Source organism: Rana temporaria, chromosome 8 (genome assembly GCF_905171775.1).
Source record: "Rana temporaria chromosome 8, aRanTem1.1, whole genome shotgun sequence".
Lineage (NCBI taxonomy): Eukaryota > Metazoa > Chordata > Amphibia > Anura > Ranidae > Rana > Rana temporaria.
In genome coordinates, this window is record NC_053496.1 from 18,973,070 (window position 1) to 18,997,800 (window position 24,731).

The 24,731-nt window shown below is 45.5% G+C and overlaps 1 protein-coding gene across 1 annotated transcript in view; it reads left to right on the forward strand.

Moving 5' to 3' along the window:
- Window positions 1-6,059: 6,059 nt before the first annotated feature.
- The window catches only part of PWWP2B (PWWP domain containing 2B), a 54,696-nt gene continuing 36,024 nt past the window's right edge, over window positions 6,060-24,731 (forward strand). The window contains exons 1-2 of the mRNA XM_040361361.1: window positions 6,060-6,313; window positions 20,748-22,443. Of these exons, the coding sequence (XP_040217295.1) occupies window positions 6,171-6,313; window positions 20,748-22,431 (1,827 nt within the window). The 5' untranslated portion in view covers window positions 6,060-6,170 and the 3' untranslated portion in view covers window positions 22,432-22,443. The remainder of the gene's footprint in view (window positions 6,314-20,747; window positions 22,444-24,731) is intronic.

The following is a 24,731-nucleotide window of genomic DNA, read 5'->3' on the forward strand; positions in this document are numbered from 1 at the left end:
TATATCCGGATACAATGTATAGAATGTATATGTCCGGATACAATGTATAGAATGTATATATCCGGATACAATGTATAGAATGTATATGTCGGGATACAATGTATAGAATGTATATGTCCGGATACAATGTATAGAATGTATATATCCGGATACAATGTATAGAATGTATATATCCGGATACAATGTATAGAATGTATATGTCCGGATACAATGTATAGAATGTATATATCCGGATACAATGTATAGAATGTATATATCCGGATACAATGTATAGAATGTATATATCCGGATACAATGTATAGAATGTATATATCCGGATACAATGTATAGAATGTATATATCCGGATACAATGTATAGAATGTATATGTCGGGATACAATGTATAGAATGTATATATCCGGATACAATGTATAGAATGTATATATCCGGATACAATGTATAGAATGTATATATCCGGATACAATGTATAGAATGTATATATCCGGATACAATGTATAGAATGTATATGTCCGAATACAATGTATAGAATGTATATGTCCAGATACAATGTATAGAATGTATATGTCCGGATACAATGTATAGAATGTATATATCCGGATACAATGTATAGAATGTATATATCCGGATACAATGTATAGAATGTATATATCCGGATACAATGTATAGAATGTATATGTCCGGATACAATGTATAGAATGTATATGTCGGGATACAATGTATAGAATGTATATATCCGGATACAATGTATAGAATGTATATATCCGGATACAATGTATAGAATGTATATATCCGGATACAATGTATAGAATGTATATATCCGGATACAATGTATAGAATGTATATGTCCGAATACAATGTATAGAATGTATATGTCCAGATACAATGTATAGAATGTATAGATCCGGATACAATGTATAGAATGTATAGATCCGGATACAATGTATAGAATGTATATATCCGGATACAATGTATAGAATGTATATATCCGGATACAATGTATAGAATGTATAGAATGTATAGAATGTATATGTCCGGATACAATGTATAGAATGTATAGAATGTATAGAATGTATATATCCGGATACAATGTATAGAATGTATAGAATGTATATATCCGGATACAATGTATAGAATGTATAGAATGTATATATCTGGAAACAAAGTATAGAATGTATATATCCTGATACAATGTATAGAATGTATATGTCCGGATACAATGTATAGAATGTATATGTCCGGATACAATGTATAGAATGTATATATCCGGATACAATGTATAGAATGTATATGTCCGGATACAATGTATAGAATGTATATGTCCGGATACAATGTATAGAATGTATATATCTGGATACAATGTATAGAATGTATATATCCAGGTACAATGTATAGAATGTATAGAATGTATATATCCAGGTACAATGTATAGAATGTATAGAATGTATATGTCCGGATACAATGTATAGAATGTACATATTCGGATACAATGTATAGAATGTATATATCCGGATACAATGTATAGAATGTATATATCCGGATACAATGTATAGAATGTATATATCCGGATACAATGTATAGAATGTACATATCCGGATACAATGTATATGTCCGGATACAATGTATAGAATGTATAGATCCAGATAGAATGTATAGAATGTATATATCCGGATACAATGTATAGAATGTATATATCCGGATACAATGTATAGAATGTATATGTCCGGATACAATGTATAGAATGTATATATCCGGATACAATGTATAGAATGTATATATCCAGGTACAATGTATAGAATGTATATATCCGGATACAATGTATAGAATGTATATATCCGGATACAATGTATAGAATGTATATATCCAGATACAATGTATAGAATGTATATATCCAGATACAATGTATAGAATGTATATATCCAGATACAATGTATAGAATGTATATATCCAGATACAATGTATAGAATGTACATATCCGGATACAATGTATAGAATGTATATGTCTGGATACAATGTATAGAATGTATATGTCTGGATACAATGTATAGAATGTATATATCCGGATACAATGTGTAGAATGTATGGCCCGGATTCACAGACATCGGCGCATATTTAGGTGGGCGTAGCGTATCTAATATACGTTACGCCGACATAGCGCAGAGAGGCAAGCACCTAATTCACAAAGCACTTGCCTCCAAATCTACGCTGGGTTTCTTAGGGCCCTTTCACACGTGCGGACCGTATGTTGTTGCGGATGAAAACGGGACATACATGGGTCCCTATGTGATTACGGGTGTCAGCGGATGAACATCCGCTGACACCCGTAATTTGTCTGCCTCCGCAAAGATCCGCATTTGCAGACGGAAGAAATCCTATTTTTCTTCCGTCTGCCAGATCGGATCGGATGAACACGGACATACGGTCCGTGTTCGTCCGATCCCCCATAGGGGAGAGCGGAGGAAACACAGGGCGGTCTCTGCAAAGTGTGCGGGGACCGCCCTGTCAGCTGCCAGCTCAGCGGGGATTTTACGGAGGATCCCCGCTGAGCAAAGCGGACACACGGAGCGGATCATTACTGATCTGCTCCGTGTGAAAGGGCCCTTACTCGTAACTCGTCATAAGTGGAAGTGGGCGTGAGCCATGCAAATGAGGCGTGACCCCATGTAAATGATGGATTGAGCGTCATAAAGATACGAATAACGTACGGCGCATGCACTGTCCCGTGGCCGCATCCCAGTGCGCATGCTCAGAATCACGTCGAAACAACTGCCTAAGATACGTCGAATCACTGCCTACGACGTGAACATAACCTACGCCTAGCCCTATTCACGAACTACGTAAACGACGTAAAATACGACGGCTGAGTTCCCTGGTCCATACCTTTGCATGAGTTGCGCCTCATAGAATAACTTTACGCCGGACGTATGACTTACGCAAACCGCGTATATGATGCGCCGGGGCGCAACTACGTTTGTGAATCGGCGTATCTCCCTCATTTGCATATGTGCATAGAAAATTTATGGGAGCGGCAAATGCGCCCGGCGTAACTATGCGCCCACGATACGACGGCGTAGGCAAGTTACGTCGTTCGTAGGAAGCCTATTTTCAGGCGTATCTAGTTTTGTGGGCACGGCGCACAGATACGACGGCGCATAGTTACACTTACGTGGCGTATTTCGAGATACGTCGGCGCAAGTGCTTTGTGAATCCGGGCCAATGTATACAACGTATATGATTGGATATAATGTATAGAATATATTTAATTTATATAAGAGATGGGATACAATGTATATAATATATAGAATGTACATCAGAGTTTAGATACAATTGGCTAGATTCACATAGATTAGCGGATCTTTAGATCCGCGTAATCTATCTGATTTATGATCTGCCGATCCAATTTAGCGAGGCCAGTGCAGTATTCACAAAGCACTTACCTCCAAACTTGCACCGGCGGATCGTAACTCCCCCGGCGGAATTCAAATTCCGCGGCTAGGGGGAGTGTACAATTTAAATCAGGCGCGTTCCCGCGCCGATTTAACTGCGCATGCACCGCCGGCGAATTTACCCAGTGCGCATGCTCCAAATGACGTCGCTAGGACGTCATTGTTTTCGGCGGCAACGTCAATTGCGGCCATCCATATTCCAGACCGACTTGCGCAAACGCCGTAAAAATTTGAAACTCGGTGCGGGAGCGACGGCCATACTTAACATTAGCTACCCCTCATATAGCAGGGGTAACTATCCGCCGGAAAAAGCCGAACGCAAACGACGTAAAAAAAAAGCGACGGGCGGGCGTTCCGTTTCTGAATCGGCGGTTCTCCTCATTTGCATATCCGACGCGTAAAAGATATGGAAGCGCCACCTAGCGGCCGGAGGGAGATTGCAGCCTAAGACCCGACGGTGTAAGTCACTTACACCAGTCGGATCTAAGGGAGATCTATGCGGAACTGATTCTTATGAATCAGGCGCATAGATCCGACCGTCGGATCTCTTTGTGAATCTGGCCCAATATATATAATATATATCAGAGATCGGATACAATGGGCCAGATTCACAAAGAGATACGCCGGTGTATCTACAGATACGCCATCGTATCTCTGACTTACACTGGTCCTATCTATGCGCCTGATTCATAGAATCAGATACGCATAGATAGGACTAAGATCTGACAGTGTTACAATGTGTTACACTGTCGGATCTTTTTTTCAATTTAAAAATGGCGCCGGGGGCGTTCCCGCTGATTTACGATAAATAATATGTAAATCAGCGAGATACGCAAATTCACGAACGTACGTGGACCCGTCGCAGTGTTCTTACGTCGTTTCCGTAGCGGTTTTCCCGTCGTATACTTACCCTTTCTTTTATCAGGCGCAGCCAATGTTAAGTATAGCCGGCGTTCCCGCGTCGAATTTGAATTTTCCTACGTCGTTTGCGTACGCCGATTCACGAACACGCGTCGCAAGTCCCGCTCACGTCGCAACCACTGACGTCCTAGTGACGTCAGTGGGAGCAATGCACGCCGGGAAAATTCCCCGGACGGCGCCTGCGCATTTAAATCGGCGCGGGAACGCGCCTGATTTAAATATGACACTCCCCTAGCCGCGGAATTTAAAATTCCGTCGGGGGATTTAGGATCCGCCGTCGCAAGTTTGGAGGTAAGTGGTTTGTGAATTAGCCACTTGCCTCCTAAACTTACGGGAGCGGATCTTAATTCACGTAGATCGAGCGGATCTATAGATCCGCTGCGCTACGTGAATCTGGCTCAATATATATAATATATATCAGAGATCGGATACAATATATATAATATATATCAGAGATCAGATACAATGTATATAATGTATATCAGAGATCGGATACAATATATATAATATATATCAGAGATCGGATACAATATATATAATATATATCAGAGATGGGATACAATGTATATAATATATAGAATGTATATCAGAGTTTAGATACAATATATATAATATATATCAGAGATGGGATACAATGTATATAAAATATATAATATATATCAGAGATCGGATACAATGTATATATAATATATAATATATATCAGAGATCGGATACAATGTATACAATATATATAATATATATCAGAGATGGGATACAATGTATATAAAATATATAATGTATATCAGAGATCAGATACAATGTATATATAATATATAATATATATCAGAGATCGGATACAATGTATATATAATATATATAATATATATCAGAGATGGGATACAATGTATATAAAATATATCAGAGATCGGATACAATGTATATAATATATATCAGAGATCGGATACAATGTATACAATATATATAATATATATCAGAGATCGGATACAATGTATACAATATATAATATATATCAGAGATCGGATACAATGTATATAAAATATATAATATATATCGGAGATCGGATACAATATATATAATATATATCACAGATCGGATACAATGTATATAAAATATATAAAATATATCAGAGATCGGATACAATGTATACAATATATATAATATATATCAGAGATCGGATACAATGTATACAATATATATAATATATTTTAGAGATCGGATACAATGTATATAAAATATATAATATATATCAGAGATCGGATACAATGTATATAAAATATATAATATATATCGGAGATCGGATACAATATATATAATATATATCACAGATCGGATACAATGTATATAAAATATATAATATATATCAGAGATCGGATACAATGTATATAATATGTATCAGAGATCGGATACAATGTATATAAAATATATAATATATATCAGAGATCGGATACAATGTATATAAAATATATAATATATATCAGAGATCGGATACAATGTATATAAAATATATAATATATATCGGAGATCGGATACAATGTATCATTCCTCCGGTCGGTGTGGGGATGTCGGGGGGGGATCCATGTATTGGAGATCTGAGGATTTCCCAGCTGTAACGTCACAAAGCCAGCTGTCCTCCCGTGACGTCACAAAGCGGGCGTCGGTAGAGTTGGGTAGGGGGGGCGTGGTTGGCGTGTTGTGTCGTCACACGGATCCCGGGAGGTGAGACGGAAGAGCGCTGGAGGAGGGGGGCGCTGTGCACTGTACACGGGCCTGGCTGGGTCCGGGATCCGGAAGCCGGAGCGAGCAGCATGGAGGCCGAGGCCGGGCAGGAGCTGCGGGTCGGCTCGCTGGTGCCGGTGGTGGTGGAGCAGATGGTGAACGACACGCTGGTGGTGACTCTGAGCTGCGGGGAGAAGTCCTACAGCGGGATCCTCCTGGACTGCCGGAAGAAGTAAGTACACCCCCGCTCCTCCATACACTGTACAATCTCATCGTACAATCACATGCTTCGATTTTTATCCAATTGATGTGAGATTTTAGTACAAAGACAATCACATATGCAAACATTCCAATAACTAAGAACTTTCTTCCCATCGATTTGCACTTAATTTTCTGATTTGATCGAATTGAGTGCAAAAATATCATTGATTGTCGGCGCCGAGATGATTGTCATAAATTGTAATCGTATCGCCATCAATGTGATTGCGCGGTGGAAACCGATATGGTGGATAATAAATCGTCAGATCGTCCCAGTAACAGCCGAGTCGCGTCGATCGATTACGGATTGAATATTCCGATTGGCGGGGATCAGACGATGGTTTTTATACAATCGTCTTTATGGCACGCTTGGATAAATGACCGGATCCGACGGAACGCGTCGTATGGAAGTGCGGCTATCGGTCTTGTCCGAATTGCACATCGATTGGGTGATAAAATGGACACACGTAGGGCCACCATTAGGCGCGACCATACGATCTCTCTTCGATCTCTCTTCGATCTCTCTTCGATCTCTCTTCGATCTCTCTTCGATCTCTCTTCGATCTCTCTTCGGTCATGCGAAGTCCAGCCCTGCCAGGTAGATCAAAAGCGATTGTACAATCAGATTGTATGGCCAGTATTGGGTTAACCAAAACACTGAAATGTGAATTCAAACCTAAGACTGGCCATACACTGTCCAATCTTCTTTAGATCTACCGTCAGCTATGCGGTATAAGGGCCTGACTGATTGGATACCGATTTAATGGTGGGTTTAGGTTTGTCCTCATTAATTTGGAGGAGATAGTACAGCCCCGATACACTATACAATCTCTTTTATATCGATTATAGCTACATAATATGAGGACAAATCCCGGGTGCCATGGCGACTTGAAATTGCGTCCTGGCGCTTGGGCTTTTGTCGGCCTCGGTGGCATAGCGGAGGGGGAGGCACCCAGAACAGACGCCAGTCCTGTCTTTGCTCAGGTGGCCAGCAGGTGTCACTTTGCCCAGGATTGGCACTGTTAGGGGCGGGTTAAAGCAGGAGAGGGGCGGGACTAAGGGAGGTTTCGGGGGCTGTAAGGATGTAGGAGGGGCGGGGTCAGGGGAGGAGCAGAGTTGACAGGTATGGTGCGGAGCCCCTGGCAGGAAGTGACCCCCCTGTACGGCTCTTAGTGACACCATGGCGGTGTGGAATCGAAACTCCTCCCACTCCGGGCTCCTCCTATAGGATCACTGAGTGCGGGTCCAGGCCAAGCTGTCCGGGGAGACTCTCAGGCCCCGTACACACGGCCGAGGAACTCGACGTGCCAAGCACGTCAAGTTCCTCGTCGAGTTCTGGGATGAAGCCGCCGAGGAGCTCGGCGGGCCTCCTTCTCCCATAGAACAACGAGAAAATAGAGAACATGTTCTCTATTTTCTCGTCGAGTTCCTCGACGGCTCCATCGAGCCAAAACTGTACAGACGACAGAGTTTCTCGGCAGAATCCGGGTTTTGACCGAGTTTCTCGGTGAATTCTGCCGAGAAACTCTGTCGTGTGTACGGGGCCTCAGGCTCAGCAATGGCCCAGAGCACTCCGGTTCCCCCGGATGGGCTCTGACTGCCACACAGAGTCGGGTCTGTGCAGCCTGCTACCCCTGGACAGTCCAGTGCTGGTGGGGCCGCTGGGTTGGCGCAGCCTCATGATTGGGCCCGCGGGTTTGGCGCAGCCTCATGATTGGGCCCGCGGGTTTGGCGCAGCCTCATGATTGGGCCCGCGGGTTTGGCGCAGCCTCATGGTTGGGCCCGCGGGTTTGGCGCAGCCTCATGGTTGGACCCGGGGGTTTGGCGCAGCCTCATGGTTGGACCCGCGGGTTTGGCGCAGCCTCATGGTGGGGCCCGTGGGTTGGCGCAGCCTCATGGTGGGGCCCGTGGGTTGGCGCAGCCTCATGGTGGGGCCCGTGGGTTGGCGCAGCCTCATGGTGGGGCCCGTGGGTTGGCGCAGCCTCATGGTGGGGCCCGTGGGTTGGCGCAGCCTCATGGTGGGGCCCGTGGGTTGGCGCAGCCTCATGGTGGGGCCCGTGGGTTGGGGCAGCCTCATGGTGGGGCCCGTGGGTTGGCGCAGCCTCATGGTTTGGCGCAGCCTCATGGTTGGGCCCGCGGGTTTGGCGCAGCCTCATGGTTGGGCCCGCGGGTTTGGCGCAGCCTCATGGTTGGGCCCGCGGGTTTGGCGCAGCCTCATGGTTGGGCCCGCGGGTTTGGCGCAGCCTCATGGTTGGGCCCGCCAGGTTGGTTTTCGCTTGCCTTCCGTCCGTCTCCTCTGTATGATCTGTAGGAACTCATCATTTTCAGGTCATGAAGTACCCCTGCTAAAACCTGTTCATTGGTGGTCAGTGGGAGGAGTTCTCCTTGCGCTGGTGGGCAGAATGCTTCTCCTTACGCTGTTGGGCAGAACGGTTCCCCTTACGCTGGTGGACATGAACAGCATGCTTCTCTTTACACTGGTGGACGGTGGGCAGATCGCTTCTCTTTACGCTGGCGGGCAGATCGCTTCTCTTTACGCTGGCGGGCAGATCGCTTCTCTTTACGCTGGCGGACAGAGCGCTTCTCTTTACGCTGGTAGACGGTGGGCAGAGCGCTTCTCTTTACGCTGGGGGGCAGAGCGCTTCTCTTTACGCTGGCGGGCAGAGCGCTTCTCTTTACGCTGGCGGGCAGAGCGCTTCTCTTTACGCTGGCGGGCTGAGCGCTTCTCTTTACGCTGGCGGGCTGAGCGCTTCTCTTTACGCTGGCGGGCTGAGCGCTTCTCTTTACGCTGGCGGGCTGAGCGCTTCTCTTTACGCTGGCGGGACGATGCGCTTCTCTTTACGCTGGTGGACGATGCGCTTCTCTTTACGCTGGTGGACGGCGGGCGGATCGCTTCTCTTTACGCTGGCGGGCGGATCGCTTCTCTTTACGCTGGCGGGCGGATCGCTTCTCTTTACGCTGGCGGGCGGATCGCTTCTCTTTACGCTGGCGGGCGGATCGCTTCTCTTTACGCTGGCGGGCGGATCGCTTCTCTTTACGCTGGCGGGCGGATCGCTTCTCTTTACGCTGGCGGGCGGATCGCTTCTCTTTACGCTGGCGGGCGGATCGCTTCTCTCTACGCTGGCGGGCGGATCGCTTCTCTCTACGCTGGCGGGCGGATCGCTTCTCTCTACGCTGGCGGGCGGATCGCTTCTCTCTACGCTGGCGGGCGGATCGCTTCTCTCTACGCTGGCGGGCGGATCGCTTCTCTCTACGCTGGCGGGCGGAGCGCTTCTCTTTAAGCTGGCGGGCAGAGCGCTTCTCTTTACGTTGGCAGACGGTGGGGTTTGCCTCCTTGCACAGGTGGGCAGAGGGCTTCTCCGTGCAGACAGCTAAAAAGATTATTGGCATTATGTCTTGTGGCATTGACCCTGCTGGTACCATCAAATAGGAGGTAAATCTACCATAGGTCAAGGGGCCCCTAAAATAAATTCTTGAGGATTCCCAGGGCTCCCCATAATGCTGGTTGGGAATGGCCTCTCATGGTTTCCCCCAAAACTCTCACACCTGAGCAATTTAAAGTGCGATCCCTGAAGAGCTTTAATGCCCAACATGAAGATTTTCATTCTATTATTTGGTGTTCTTTCACAGTTAAGCATCGGGTTGCTGAAAGCTTTAAAAAGTTGATGAGTTTCTTTAGGGCAGAGCCGTGTGATTTTTGGCACCTATAGACTTCAGTGGGAGTTCCTGGATACACTTGTTTTCTTTTAATACAATATCCTTTTTAGGAACTAGCTTTCCATAGGCTAAAACAAAAAAATTACCCCTGAAAAACGTCCCTTAAAAAAAAAAATGCTGCAAAATCACTTGAAAACACTTAAGCCACACAGCGAGACGATCGGATGAATGATCGCTCAGGTGTGTGTACCGGGCATTACACTCAAGTGTGAGGGGGGCCCAATATCCCCATTCATCCCCGAGTGATCTCAAGTGCTTTTCCTGAAGTGGTTTAATGCTCAACATCAAGATTCCTATTGTATTTAATTGTGGTCTTCACATCGGAGCGTCACTTTTTACGCAAAGCGACATCAAATATGATATATAGTCGGGTGTGTTTAACCCTAATGGACTTTTATGGGAGCACCTGGGGAAAAATGCAATTTTATTTAAAAATTTCTCATTTCCCCTCCTATCTTTTCATTGACTCAAACAAAAATGTTCAAGTCTGTTAACCACTTCAGCCCCGGACCATTTGGCTGCCAAAGACCAGGCCACTTTTTGCAATTCGGCACTGCGTCCGTTTAACTGACGATTGCGTGGTTGTGCGACGTGGCTCCCGAACAAAATTGACGTGTGTTGTTGTTTATTTGTAAAAAAAAAAATAAAAAAAAAAAAAAAAGAGATTTCTTTTGGTGGTATTTGATCACCTCTGCGGGTTTTTATTTTTTGCGCTTTAACCACTTTCTGTCGGCCGTACGACTATATACGGCCGCAGTGTGGTTGCCAATCTCGGGTGGTCGTCTATATACGGCCTCCAGCCACTGGGGGACGCGCGAGCGCCGCATCACTGAGATGCCGATGCATGTACCTGGTGGCCGCCAGGCACCCGCTATCGGCGGTAACACGGACAAGGATCTGTGTGTGTAAACACACAGAGCCACTTCCTGTCAGGGAGAGAGGAGACCGATCTGTGTCCCTTGTACATAGGGACATAGATCAGTCACCTCCCCCAGTCAGTCCCCTTCCCCCACAGTTAGAAACACTATGCAGGGTACACATTTACCCCCTTCTTCACCACCTAGTGTTAACCCCTTCCCTGACAGTCACATTTATAGTGCATATTTATAGCACTGATCGCAGTATAAATGTGAATGATGTCAAAAGTGTCCGATGTGTCCGCCATAATGTCGCAGTCCCAATAAAAATCTATTTACCAAAAATATGTAGAAGAATACGTATCGGCCTAGACTGAGCCACGTCGCACGACTGCGCAATTGTCAGTTAAAGCGACGCAGTGCCGGAAGCTGAAATTTCACCTGGGCAGGAGGGGGGGGTGGGGGCTATATGTGCCCAGTAAGAAAGTGGTTAAACAGAAATAGAATAGGAATAAGCATGACAGGTCCTCTTTACAGTAAGATATTGGGTCAATAAGACCCCACATCTCAACTCTAGACTGGGAAGCCTGAAATCGGGGGGGGGGGGGGGGATTCCGGCGTCGCTGCTGTTTTTGTGAATGCAGAGATCGGGCGTGACATCATAACATCGCGCCTCCGAACGATCATAGAGACTCCGGCAACCATTTGGTCCGGGATGTCCCCTCTCGTCGCCCGTAAGAATGAGCAAGTGCCTGACCAGCCGCTATGATCCTTCCTATGGTGTAGGGCAGGGGTCTCAAAACTTTTCGAAGAAAGGGCCAGTTTATAGTCCTTCAGACCTTAGGAAGGCCAAATTGTGGCCAGAAAATGTGCCAGGCCCGGCATCAGTGAGAATCAATATGGCCTCAGGGTTGGTGGTCAATAGGAGTAGGAGTAGTGCCCCTATCGGTATAAGGAATAGTATCCAATCAAAGTCATCAGTGGAAGTAATGGTGCCCCCTTGTTGGTGTCAGTGGGAGGAATAGTGCCTCATATCAGTGAGAGTAATAGTGCCCCAAGGGCCGGATGAAGGCTAGAAAAGGGCCACATCTGGCCCTTGGGCCGCAGTTTGGAGACCCCTGGTGTAGGGAATTGTCGGCTCTAAAAAAAAAAACGATATCTGAATGATGTCTGTAGCTGCACCCTTCATTCAGATATCCCCGTTCCAAGTCCAGGACGTCCTATGACGGCCGGCGGGCGGGCGAGAAGTGGATAATGACTAGATCACTGATTATAAGCGCGATGGTCAGTTGGAAGAATGCTCCTTACATTTGTGGTCTGTGAAACCCCCCCCCCCCACTTACAGATGGCTAATAAGAACTTTGGTGTCCATGGCTGCTTATTTGAGAGGCAGAACTAGCCCATTGCTTGAGGAACCTCTAGCAACCTCCTGGAGGAATCCTAGGGATCAATGGAACCCTGGTTGAGAGAGAGGCTGCTTTATCTGTAGAGTACTGCAGTCACCAAGCCTCACGAGTCAACAGAATCTGCGCCGTAGAGATTGCATTGTCTACAGTCAGACGTGACTGATAGGCTTGCACTGAGTGTGGTGAACAATAGGGCTTCCCATAGGCATTGGAGGGCAGCAAGTCGGGCAGTCGGTCAGGTTTCACCAAGCTGAAGACTGTGTAAATCTGCTTGGCTCCATAAATCTACACAGTTGGCTCTGCCGGCCTTGCACGTTCATGCCAAAGCAGGGAAATTAGGTGTTGGCAGATTATTTTAAGAGCTGTAGTGATGAGAACAGGTTTTCTAACCTGATTGACCAATGTTCCCTCTTACTGCTTTCTTTTGCTGCCATAGACGTAAGCCTCCTAAGTAGAGATGAGCTTGTGTTCGGTCTGAACTCAGAAGTTGTCCTTGCTGGGCCAATAAGCTGCCAGTGGAAAATTTACCTGATATGGGCACATGGCCACATTTAGTCCACTTCATTGACCCGATGTGGCCACGTCTCCATATTAGGCTAACGTCATTGACCTAACATGGATGTATGGCCATATTGGGTCAATGATGTCATGAGCATCCCCACCCCTTTTGTATATGTGCAGCTGCAGGGTGGTGATGCTCATGACATCATTGACGTAAAAAAGCAGCATGGTCATTTTAGGTCAATGATGTTGACCCAATATGAAGATGCGGCCACGTTGGATTAATGACGTAGACCCAATGCTCTCATGTGCCAATATTGGGTCAATGACGTAGACTTAATGCGGCCATGTGCCCTCATTGGGTCAATGACGTAGACCTAATGCGGCCATGTGCCCTCATTGGGTCTATGAAGTAGACCTAATGCGCCCATGTGCCCACAGTGGGTCAATGACATAGACCTAATGCGCCCATGTGTCCACATTGGGTCAGTGGCGTAGACTTAATGCGGCCATTTGCCCACAGTGGGTCAGTGGCGTAGACCTAATGCGGCCATGTGTCCACATTGGGTCCATGACGTAGACCTAATGCGGCCATGTGTCCACATTGGGTCAGTGGCGTAGACCTAATGCGGCCATTTGCCCACAGTGGGTCAGTGGCGTAGACCTAATGCGGCCATTTGCCCACAGTGGGTCAGTGGCGTAGACCTAATGCGGCCATTTGCCCACAGTGGGTCAGTGGTGTAGACCTAATGCGGCCATGTGTCCACAGTGGGTCAGTGGCGTAGACCTAATGCGGCCATGTGTCCACATTGGGTCCATGACGTAGACCTAATGCGGCCATGTGTCCACATTGGGTCAGTGGCGTAGACCTAATGCGGCCATTTGCCCACAGTGGGTCAGTGGCGTAGACCTAATGCGGCCATTTGCCCACAGTGGGTCAGTGGCGTAGACCTAATGCGGCCATTTGCCCACAGTGGGTCAGTGGTGTAGACCTAATGCGGCCATGTGTCCACATTGGGTCCATGACGTAGACCTAATGCGGCCATGTGTCCACAGTGGGTCCGTGACATAGACCTAATGCGGCCATGTGTCCACATTGGGTCAGTGGCGTAGACCTAATGCGGCCATGTGCCCACAGTGGGTCAGTGGCGTAGACCTAATGAGCCCATGTGCCCACAGTGGGTCAGTGGCGTAGACCTAATGAGCCCATGTGCCCACAGTGGGTCAGTGGCGTAGACCTAATGAGCCCATGTGCCCACAGTGATCAGTGGCGTAGACCTAATGCGGCCATGTGTCCACATTGGGTCATTGACGTAGACCTAATGCGGCCATGTGCCCACAGTGGGTCATTGTCTTAGACCTAATGCGGCCATGTGCCCACAGTGGGTCAGTGATGTAGACCTAATGCGGCCATGTGCCCACAGTGGGTCAGTGACGTAGACTTAATGCGGCCATGTGCCCACAGTGGGTCAGTGACGTAGACCTAATGCGGCCATGTTCCCATAAACATTCCTGCCCCCTTGTTTGTCAAATGCGGGGTGACTTGCAGCTCAGTGGCCCAGCAATGACCGCTGACTTCCAGGTCTGAAATTGACCCAATCTCATTACTACAACTAGCCTGGTATTCAGGTGACTGTCGCTCAAAGATGGTGATTGTGGACTTCTGCTAAATGGGAAGCGGCTGTAGAAAAAAAATATATTTATAAATTCTGCATAGAAAGAAATTAGAAAAGTATGGCATTAGCGCTAATACGTTACAATTCTCGCCTTCAGCATTTTCTCAACTTTAAAAACATAAAGGACTCAAATTTTTGCCTTTTATGGATTTTTTTTTAAAACTCATCTGCAGAACAGAAACACTGAAGGCTCTTATTCGATTTCTACGCCAGGGCTTGTGGCTTTTAGTTCTACCTCGGATTAGTGGGTCAGGCTCGCTCTATTGCAGTCGCATGGCTGCTTTATAAAGTGGTTAGAGGAAATTGCATATTTTTTGATTTTTTTTTTCCTAAAGCTGGTCTGACACCAGTAGAACTTCATTTTCAGAATGTTTATTTAATTTATCTAAATCGTGGAATCCCAAAATCGTGTACTTAGAATTTTTTTTTTGTAAAAGTGAACCTCCCACTAAATATAATGTAGTAGCCTTAAGGCCCGTACATGCGATCCAATTTTATGGCCATAATTGTCTGACGGACGTGTTGTGTCGGATAATCCGACCGTGTGTACGCTCCATCAGACAATTATTGGCTGAATTATCAACAAAAGTTGGCTGTTCACCCGGATGCGGCGCATCTCTGATCGGCAGGAGGGCTCTGTGATTGGCCCTCCTGATGTCCAATCACTGCCATTATGTGATGAAAATGAAGAGCCGGTTGCTAGGCGATCGGCTCTCCTCGTCTCACACGGATGTTGTCTGTGAGGAGAGGAGAGCAGATCGCCGCAGCCGGCCGGTGATCAGCGAGTTTTTACAGCTTTTACAGTTTTTTTACAGCTTTTTACACACTGATCGCTGGCCCAGTGTCCCCACACAGTAAAAACACCTGTGACAGTAAAATATGTCCCAATGATCATTTGCACACATGTCCGTGATCGCCTGCGCACATCTGTACATGGTTATCTGCGTACATCTGTCCGTGATCACACGAACCAATTATTATACACTTAGGGCTCTTTCACACTGAGCGCCCGTACAGGTCCGTCTGTCAGTTTTTTTTGTTTTTTTTTTTGCGGACCTGTACGGGCGCTCCGTGCTCCTCTATGGAGCTGCGCATGTCAGCGGTGACACGCCCGCTGACATCCGACCCGCTCCGATCCGCCAAAGTGTGACGGAGGAAAAAACCTACTTTTCACTCCGTCTGGTGGATCGGGTGAACACGGACATACGGTCCGGGTTCATCCGATTTCCCCCACCCCCATAGGGGGGAGCAGAGAAAAGACAGGGCGGTCCCTGCAGTGTGCGGGGACCGCACTGTCATCCGCTGGCTCAGCGGGATCAACGGAGCGATCCCGCTAAGCAAGCGGAGGTGCACGGGGCGGATCATTACTGATCCGCCCAGTGTGAAAGAGGCCTTAACGGATTTTTTTTAACCAAAAACATGTAGCAGAATACATTTTGGCTTGAGAGCCAGTTCACACAAGGGCAGCGCGACTTCAGCGTGACTTGGGGCGACTTACAAGGCGACTTAAAGTCGCCTCCAGGACAGGCGACTTTGCCAGTGTCTAATCAAACAATAATCGGCACTGTGGCAAGTTGCTTCAGTTAAGACAGGGGATGTGACTTCCATTGAAATCTATGGGTACAAGTCACCTTGACGTAGTACAAGAACCTTTTCTGAAGTCGGAGCGACTTCAGTAATGTGCATTAAGACGGCTCTCATTGACTGACATGTAATTTGACATGGCGCGCGACACAAGTCGCCCCCCAGGTTGTGGCAGTGTAAACTGGCTCTAAAGGAGTTGTAAAGGTTTGTTTTTTATTTTCTGAATAGGTTCCTTTAAGCTAATGCATTGTTGGTTCACTTACCTTTTCCTTCAATTTCCCTTCTAAATGTTTTTTTTTTTTTCTTTGTCTGAATTTCTCACTTCCTGTTGTTCAGTAAGCTGTTCTGGCTGACTAACCCCCGGATGATGGGGGCAAGCTTACTGAGGAGAAACAGGAAGTGAGAAATTCAGACAAAAAAGACAAACACTTATGCCGGGTACTGAAGAGCAAACATGTACGATGAAACCGGTCCGTCGGACCGTTTTCACCATACATGTCTGCCCGGGGATTTCTGTATGGTGGCTGTACTCCCCATCATACAGAAATCCGTGCGTAAACAATACGCGGGGCGTGTCCGCACCGTCGCCGCGACGATGACGGGCCTGCCAGTTAAATGCTTCCACGCATGCGTTGAAGTCATTCGACGCATGCGAGGGATGGCGGGCGCTCGGACATGTACGGTAGGTCTGTACAGACGACCGAACATGTCCGAGGGGACAGGATTCCAGCGGAAACAAGCCCGGAAATATTTGCCCGCTGGAAAAAGGCCCGGCGGGCAAATGTTTGCTGGAATCCTGCACGCTCGGGCCTACACACGACCGAACATGTATGCTGAAACTGGTCCGCGGACCAGTTTCAGCATACATGTTCGGTCGTCTGTACGGGGCCTAAGAAGGGAAATCGAAGGAAACGGTAAGTAAACCAACCATGCACTAGCTTAAAGCGGAGGTTCACCCTAAAACAACTATATACCATTACATCCAGCATACTTCCGACATCTACAGTATGCTGTTTTTTTTTTTTTTTGCCGTACATACCGTTTTATTGTTATTTCCCCCCCCCCCCCCCGGCTTCGGGGTTCTGGCTCCCGCGGGAGTGGGCGTTCCTATTCAGAGGTTAGATGATTGACGTCTGGTGAAAAACTTCCCCTGGCGCATAAGGCGCGTCACCAGTTTTCCCTAAGTAGCCGAACTATATGGCGCCTGCGCAGTCAGCTCTACACGGCGGGCGCAGACGCCGTATAGAGCTGACTCGCAGGTCGGCTAGTTACGGAAAACTGATGATGCGCCTTTTCACCAGATGTCAATCATCTAACCTCTGAATAGGAACGCCCACTCCCGGAGCCAGAACCCGGAAGCCAGGGGGGGCGGGGGGGGAATAACAATAAAACGGTATGTGCAAAAAAAAAAAAAAAAAAAAACACAGCATACTGTAGATGTCGGAAGTATGCTGGATGTAATGGTATATAATTGTTTTAGGGTGAACCTCCGCTTTAAAGGAACCTATTTAGAAAATAAAAAAACTAAACTTTACAACCCTTTTTAAATTTATGACAAAAATCGATTTTTATTGCATTTCTTTTAAGATGGAAAGAAGAAAATATTATTTTATATATATATATATATATATATATATATATATATATATATATATATATATATATATATATATATATATATATATATATATTTCCGCTTTATATTGCAAAAAATAAAAATGGAGTCGTGAATAAATACCACCAGAAGAAAGCTCTATTTGTGTGAACAAAATGATAAAAATTTGGGTACAGCGCAGCATGGCCGCGCAATTGTCATTGAACTTACGAGAGCGCTATAAGCTGAAAATTGGTCTGGCAAGGAAGGGTGGCGAAAGTGCCCAGTATTGAGGCGCTGAAACGCACTGGAAAGCCACCATTGGCGGCGAAGGTCCAGTGTGTCCCCTCTGGCTAATACAAGTGAATGGCGATACAAGGCTGGAAAGCGATCGGCGCTTTAGCCTGAATACGGCTGCGTACAGCCATTGACTTGTATTGGGACAGTACATACATGAGTCCTCATAGATAAAGATTCGAGTTTCTTCCTGGCATGAATCTGTAGGCTGGCATCTTGATAAAAACAGGCCAGAAAGGAACATGAAAGGGCAGCTGGCCGGGGCCTTGCTTCTAATCAGCTTTAATGAATATAAGCCTTCTACTGTGAAGTGGGGGAGGGGGCGTGCATGCTGCTTTTAAGTGATCTGCTGCTGCCTTTCTCTTGTGTTTGCTCGATTTCTCCTTCAGTGCTGGTAAATAGACAAAAAGAAAAGTCACTGTACCGAGGAACATAGGAGCTGCCACGGTACCTTGTGGTTATTTAAATGTAAAGTAAAACAAAGAGTCGAGTCTCCTGAGTCACGGCCTTTTATGATCGCAGTCAGTTTAGTGTTTACTGTCAACTGCTTTGATGGCGAAGAAACTCCTTCCTCTTCTTTAATGTAATTACCGGTATACACAAACTGGTGATGGGAGGTTACTTTAAATCGCAAATACGATTTGTTTATTTCAACTGTTGGGGTAAAGCTAGCCATAGGCTAGAGCTGCACGATTCTGGCCAAAGTGAGAATCACGATTTGTGTTTATTTATTTGCTTAGAATAAAGATCACGATTCTCGCTGCGTAAAAACGTTCACATTCTAGAAAAAAAAATTGGGCTTGCTTTGGTGGTTAGTTTATTGAGATATCTCTATCTATCTATCTATCTATCTATCTATCTATCTATCTATATATACCGTGTTTATCGGCGTATAGCGCGCACCCCTAATGTGGACCCGCATTCCTGTAAACAAAAAAGATTTTAGTACTTACAGTTTTGGTGTCTTGCGCGGCGTCCATCGGCGACCTAGTCGGGTCCGTCTGCGGCTTCGGTGGTGTCCTCCTCGTCAGGTCCAGCGTCCTTCTGCGGTGTCCTTCCCGCGCTGGCTCGGCTCCTCTCGTGGTCACGTCCTGTGCGTCCAGGACGCGACCGCGAGAGGAGCCAAGCCTGCCCGAGTGTACTGCGCTCGGTATATGCCGGCGCAGTGGTTCAAACTCGGCGCGGGTATCGGCGTATATCGCGCACCCACGATTTTGCCCTGATATTCAGGGCAAAAAAGTGCTATTTAATTATTTATTTTGAGTATAAGCTGAGTTTTTCAGCACATTGTTTTTGTGCTGAAAATGCCCCCCTCGGCTTAAACTCGAGTCACCTTTTTGTGCCTGATCTCCCAGAGTTTGGGGAGCCGGTACCGGCTGTAGGTCCCCTGGACCCCATACTTGGCACACGTATAATATAATTTAGCCCCACTCTTCCTCTACAAGTGTGCTGTCCAGGGGACCTACAGCCAGTCAGCACCTATTTTTCAAAGCCGGGCACCCCTTCCATAGACTCCCATGTAGGGCCAAAACAACTTATCGATTAATCGACAATCGATTAAAATTTTCATAATCGATCAGTAACATAATGGGGTTTAAAAAAATAAAATGAGCCCTTTATAGTACAAATAAGGAAATCGCTACTGTAAATATTACCGGTACTTTCACTGTCCCACAGTAAAAAAAATGAACCCCTTACAGTAGCGATTTTTGTACTTATTTTTTTTTTTTTTACCCCATTATGTTACTAAACATCTCAGGCCGGGTTCACACCTCTGTTTTTTGATTTCCTATGGGACACGTTCACATCCATGATTTTATTTTGAATTTTTTTTTTATTTTTTTTTTTTCAGTTGCTGCGTATTTGGAAAGGGAAGGACTTTTTAACGCAAAACGGTGCTATTTTTATTTTTTTTTGGTTCAATATACTTCAATGGAGAAGCTGCAGAAAAGCATGTAATGTGTTTTTGCGGCAATTTGTGTTTTGTAATCTGCCAAACAACAAATTGGCTATTATCCGATTAATCGGCCAACTAATTGGTTATGAAAATAATCGTTAGTTGCAGCCCTAGATTATTCACATTTTATGTATTATTGTTTGTTGTGCACACACAGGAGTTTTTCAGGAATATTGTATTTAACACAATAGGATCATATTGGTATTGATTTGGCATTGATCTTCTTCTTTTTTTTTTTTTTTATGTTTTTATGCTCCTGCTCAGCTTAAAGTGGTTGTAAAGCCTTGTGTTTTTTTCACCTTAATGCATCCTATGCATTAAGGTGAAAAAAACCTTGCACTCTCCGTGGGCACGATCCCGCATTGCTTTTCCCCAGGTCTTGGCTCTTCATTGGATTGATTGATAGCAGCGCAGCCATTGGCTCCCGCTGCTGTTAATCAAATCCAATGACTGGGCCGAGTCATACAAATGTTGGCTATGGATGCCGATTATATGGCACGGGTGCGCGCCCTCAGTAGAGAGCTTCCCAGAGGGGGTTAGCTCTTGCGGGAAAGAGTCGTGGGACCCCAGAAGACGAGGATCGGGGCCACTCTGTGCAAAACGAACTGCACAGTGGAGGTAAGTATGACATGTTTGTTATTTTAAAAAAAAAATTGCTGAACCTTTACAACCCCTTTAACTTTCTGGATAATGAGTTCACTCAGATCTCATGACTGCAGATCGCTGTCGTGAGATCTGCATGTGTGTTTGGTTAAAACAAAGCTGTCATCTGTCCTTTTGAGCAGGCCCTTTTTGACATTCTGTTTTGTACTTCTCTAGGTCTGGGTTGTTCTGCATGCCACCACCATCTGCTCCAAAAAATGAAGACTCTCCCAACGGTTCCTGTAACAGTATTCCGACAGATGCCAACTTCTCCCATCCATTGTCCGAAACCCCCATTCAAGACACTGGACTCCCTGTAAAAAGCAACACTGATCAAGCTCCTCCACTCCTTGCTCCTCCACTCCTTGCTCCTCCACTCCTTCCACCCCCGGGTACGGCTCCTTCTATTCCTCCATACTTTGAAGGGGCCCCTTTTCCCCCTCCTCTGTGGATAAGACACTCCTACAATCAGTGGGTGCCTCAACCCCCCCCACGCAGTATTAAAAGGACAAAGAGGCGAATGTCAAGGAATCGAGATTCCGGGAGGCTAATAATGAGCACAATAAGGCTGCGGCCTAGACAAGTCCTTTGTGAGAAGTGTAAAAACACCTTAAATGCGGAGGAGACTGCCAAGGAAAAACAGAACGCTAAAAGTGGCAAAAGACTACAAAATGAGGATAAGGAACGACATAAAGCGGAGTCTGATCCCGAAGAGAGAAAGGCAACAAAGGAGAGGAGAGAGGAACAAAGTGCTTCTAGAGACTTGCTACCCAGGAGTCCCTCCAAAGACTTGATACCTAGGAGTCCCGTCATCAAGATCTCATATAGTACACCACAGGGCAAAGGGGAAGTGGTTAAGATTCCATCACGCGTACATGGCTCTGTTGAGCCATTTTGTCCAAAGCAAATCCAGGAAAATGGAAGTAGGGACCAAGAGATACCCAAGGACGCCGAACGGTGTCAAGCTCCCAAACGTTTAGCCGACAGATTAACAGACAGTCAGGTAGCTTCTATTCCCAAATTAAAGTTACCCAAACCATTGCATTCCAATGTAGATATTCCACCGCCCAAAATCAGACTAAAACCACAAAGGATCGGTGATGGACAAAGCGTTTCAGTCTATAAATCTGAGCTAATTGACGAAGTGAATGTGCTGCAGAGCAGCCAAGAGTCTGAAATGGATTCCTCAGCTTATTACATGGACAGCGCTGCAGAAAGAAGTTATCATGATGTGTCTTTGGGAAGCTCTGGAGAAGACGACGACTTCAAAGGATTTCCACACAGCAATGAAGGACATAACCTGAATTTACTTATGAATTACCGGAAAAGGAAAGCCGATTCGTCTAGTGCGTCGTTGTGCAGTAACGACAGCCTAGAGGAATCAAAGTCGACCTGTCTGGAATTAAATAGGATGGATTTTTGTGACCTTCTGCCTGGTGATGAGGTTTCAGTCTCGTCTTCTAAAGATCAACAGAAAACTGTGCCACCTCTTATGGTGAGACTTCACTCTAAAAGCGTGTCAAACTGCATCACTGTAGATGGAAAGACGGTGTCAGTGGGTGATATCGTATGGGGGAAGGTCCATGGCTTTCCTTGGTGGCCGGCCCGTATACTGACTATTAATGTTACTCAAAAGGAGAACGGTGAGCCTACATGGCAAGAGGCATCGGTTTCATGGTTTGGTTCTCCAACGACCTCCAGTTTATCCGTTTCAAAACTTTCTTCCTTTTCTGAATTTTTTAAACTGAGGTTCAATAGGAAGAAAAAAGGAGTGTACCGTAAAGCTATTGCCGAAGCTGCCAGGGCTACTAATCATCTGACTCCGGAAATTAGGGAACTGTTAATGCAATGTGAAACGTAATTTCATTAGAAGGTAAGTTTACGAAAACAAAAATGTACAGGAATTTTCTGCCATTACCGTTATAGGTTTAAAGGGGTTGTAAAGCAGTGGTTCTCAACCTTTCTAGTGCCGTGACCCCTTGATGAAATTTCCCAAGTTGTGGGGACCCCCAACAGTAAAATTATTTACAAAGTGTATAGCACCCAAGCATGTATCTAGCACTGACACGGAATAACCACTTTTGAGGAACCAACTGGGACGTTCATATATACAGTGATGAAAATAAGTATTTGAACACCCTGCTATTTTGCAAGTTCTCTCACTTGGAAATAATGGAGGGGTCTGAAATTGTTATCGTAGGTGCATGTCCACTGTGAGAGACATAATCAAAAAAAAAAAATCCAGAAATCACAATGTATGATTTTTTTTTTTTTAACTATTTATTTGTATGATACAGCTGCAAATAAGTATTTGAACACCTGAGAAAAACAATGTTAATATTTGGTACATTAGCCTTTGTTTGCAATACAGAGGTCAAACGTTTCTTGTAGTTTTTCACCAGGTTTGCACACACTGGAGGAGGGATTTTGGCCCACTCCTCCACACAGATCTTCTCTAGATCAGTCAGGTTTCTGGGCTGTCGCTGAGAAACACAGAGTTTGAGCTCCCTCCAAAGATTCTCTATTGGGTTTAGGTCTGGAGACTGGCTAGGCCACGCCAGAACCTTGATATGCTTCTTACATAGCCACTCCTTGGTTATCCTGGCTGTGTGCTTCGGGTCATTGTCATGTTGGAAGATCCAGCCTCGACCCATCTTCAAAGCTCTAACTGAGGGAAGGAGGTTGTTGCCCAAAATCTCGCAATACATGGCCCCGGTCATCCTCTCCTTAATACAGTGCAGTCGCCCTGTCCCATGTGCAGAAAAACACCCCCAAAGCATGATGCTACCACCCCCATGCTTCACAGTAGGGGTGGTGTTCTTGGGATGGTACTCATCATTCTTCTTCCTCCAAACACGGTTAGTGGAATTATGACCAAAAAGTTCTATTTTGGTCTCATCTGACCACATGACTTTCTCCCATGACTCCTCTGGATCATCCAAATGGTCATTGGCAAACTTAAGACGGGCCTTGACATGTGCTGGTTTAAGCAGGGGAACCTTCTGTGCCATGCATGATTTCAAACCATGACGTCTTAGTGTATTACCAACAGTAACCTTGGAAACGGTGGTCCCAGCTCTTTTCAGGTCATTGACCAGCTCCTCCCGTGTAGTCCTGGGCTGATTTCTCACCTTTCTTAGGATCATTGAGACCCCACGAGGTGAGATTTTGCATGGAGCCCCAGTCCGAGGGAGATTGACAGTCATGTTTAGCTTCTTCCATTTTCTAATGATTGCTCCAACAGTGGACCTTTTTTCACCAAGCTGCTTGGCAATTTCACCGTAGCCCTTTCCAGCCTTGTGGAGGTGTACAATTTTGTCTCTAGTGTCTTTGGACAGCTCTTTGGTCTTGGCAATGTTAGTAGTTGGATTCTTACTGATTGTATGGGGTGGACAGGTGTCTTTATGCAGCTAATGACCTCAAACAGGTGCATCTAATTTAGGATAATAAATGGAGTGGAGGTGGACATTTTAAAGGCAGACTAACAGGTCTTTGAGGGTCAGAATTCTAGCTGATAGACAGGTGTTCAAATACTTATTTGCAGCTGTATCATACAAATAGTTAAAAAATCATAAATTGTGATTTCTGGAATTTTTTTTTTTTTTGATTGTCTCACAGTGGACATGCACCTACGATGACAATTTCAGACCCCTCCATGATTTCCAAGTGGGAGAACTTGCAAAATAGCAGGGTGTTCAAATACTTATTTTCCTCACTGTAAATGATATGTCTTGTTCCATATTAATTATTTTCTTGCATAGCCACGCCATGTTGGACTTAAAGCGGAGTTCCGCCATTTTTTTTTTTTTTTTTTTAAGTCCAACATGACGTGGCTATGCAAGAATTTTTTTTATTATGGAACAAGACATATCATTTATATATGAATGTCCCAGTTGGTTCCTCAAAAGTGGTTATTCCGTGTCAGTGCTAGATATTCAAAGTGTATAGCACCCAAACATGTATCTAGCACTGACACAGAATAACCACTTTTGAGGAACCAACTGGGACATTTATATATAAATGATATGTATTGTACCACAATTATATTTTTCACAGTCATGTCAGACTTATTTAATCAAAATCGATGTATTAATTACACTGCTGTGACAAACAGTACAAAAATGCCTTAATTACCGGTATTTAGTGCCTGGCTTGCCAAAG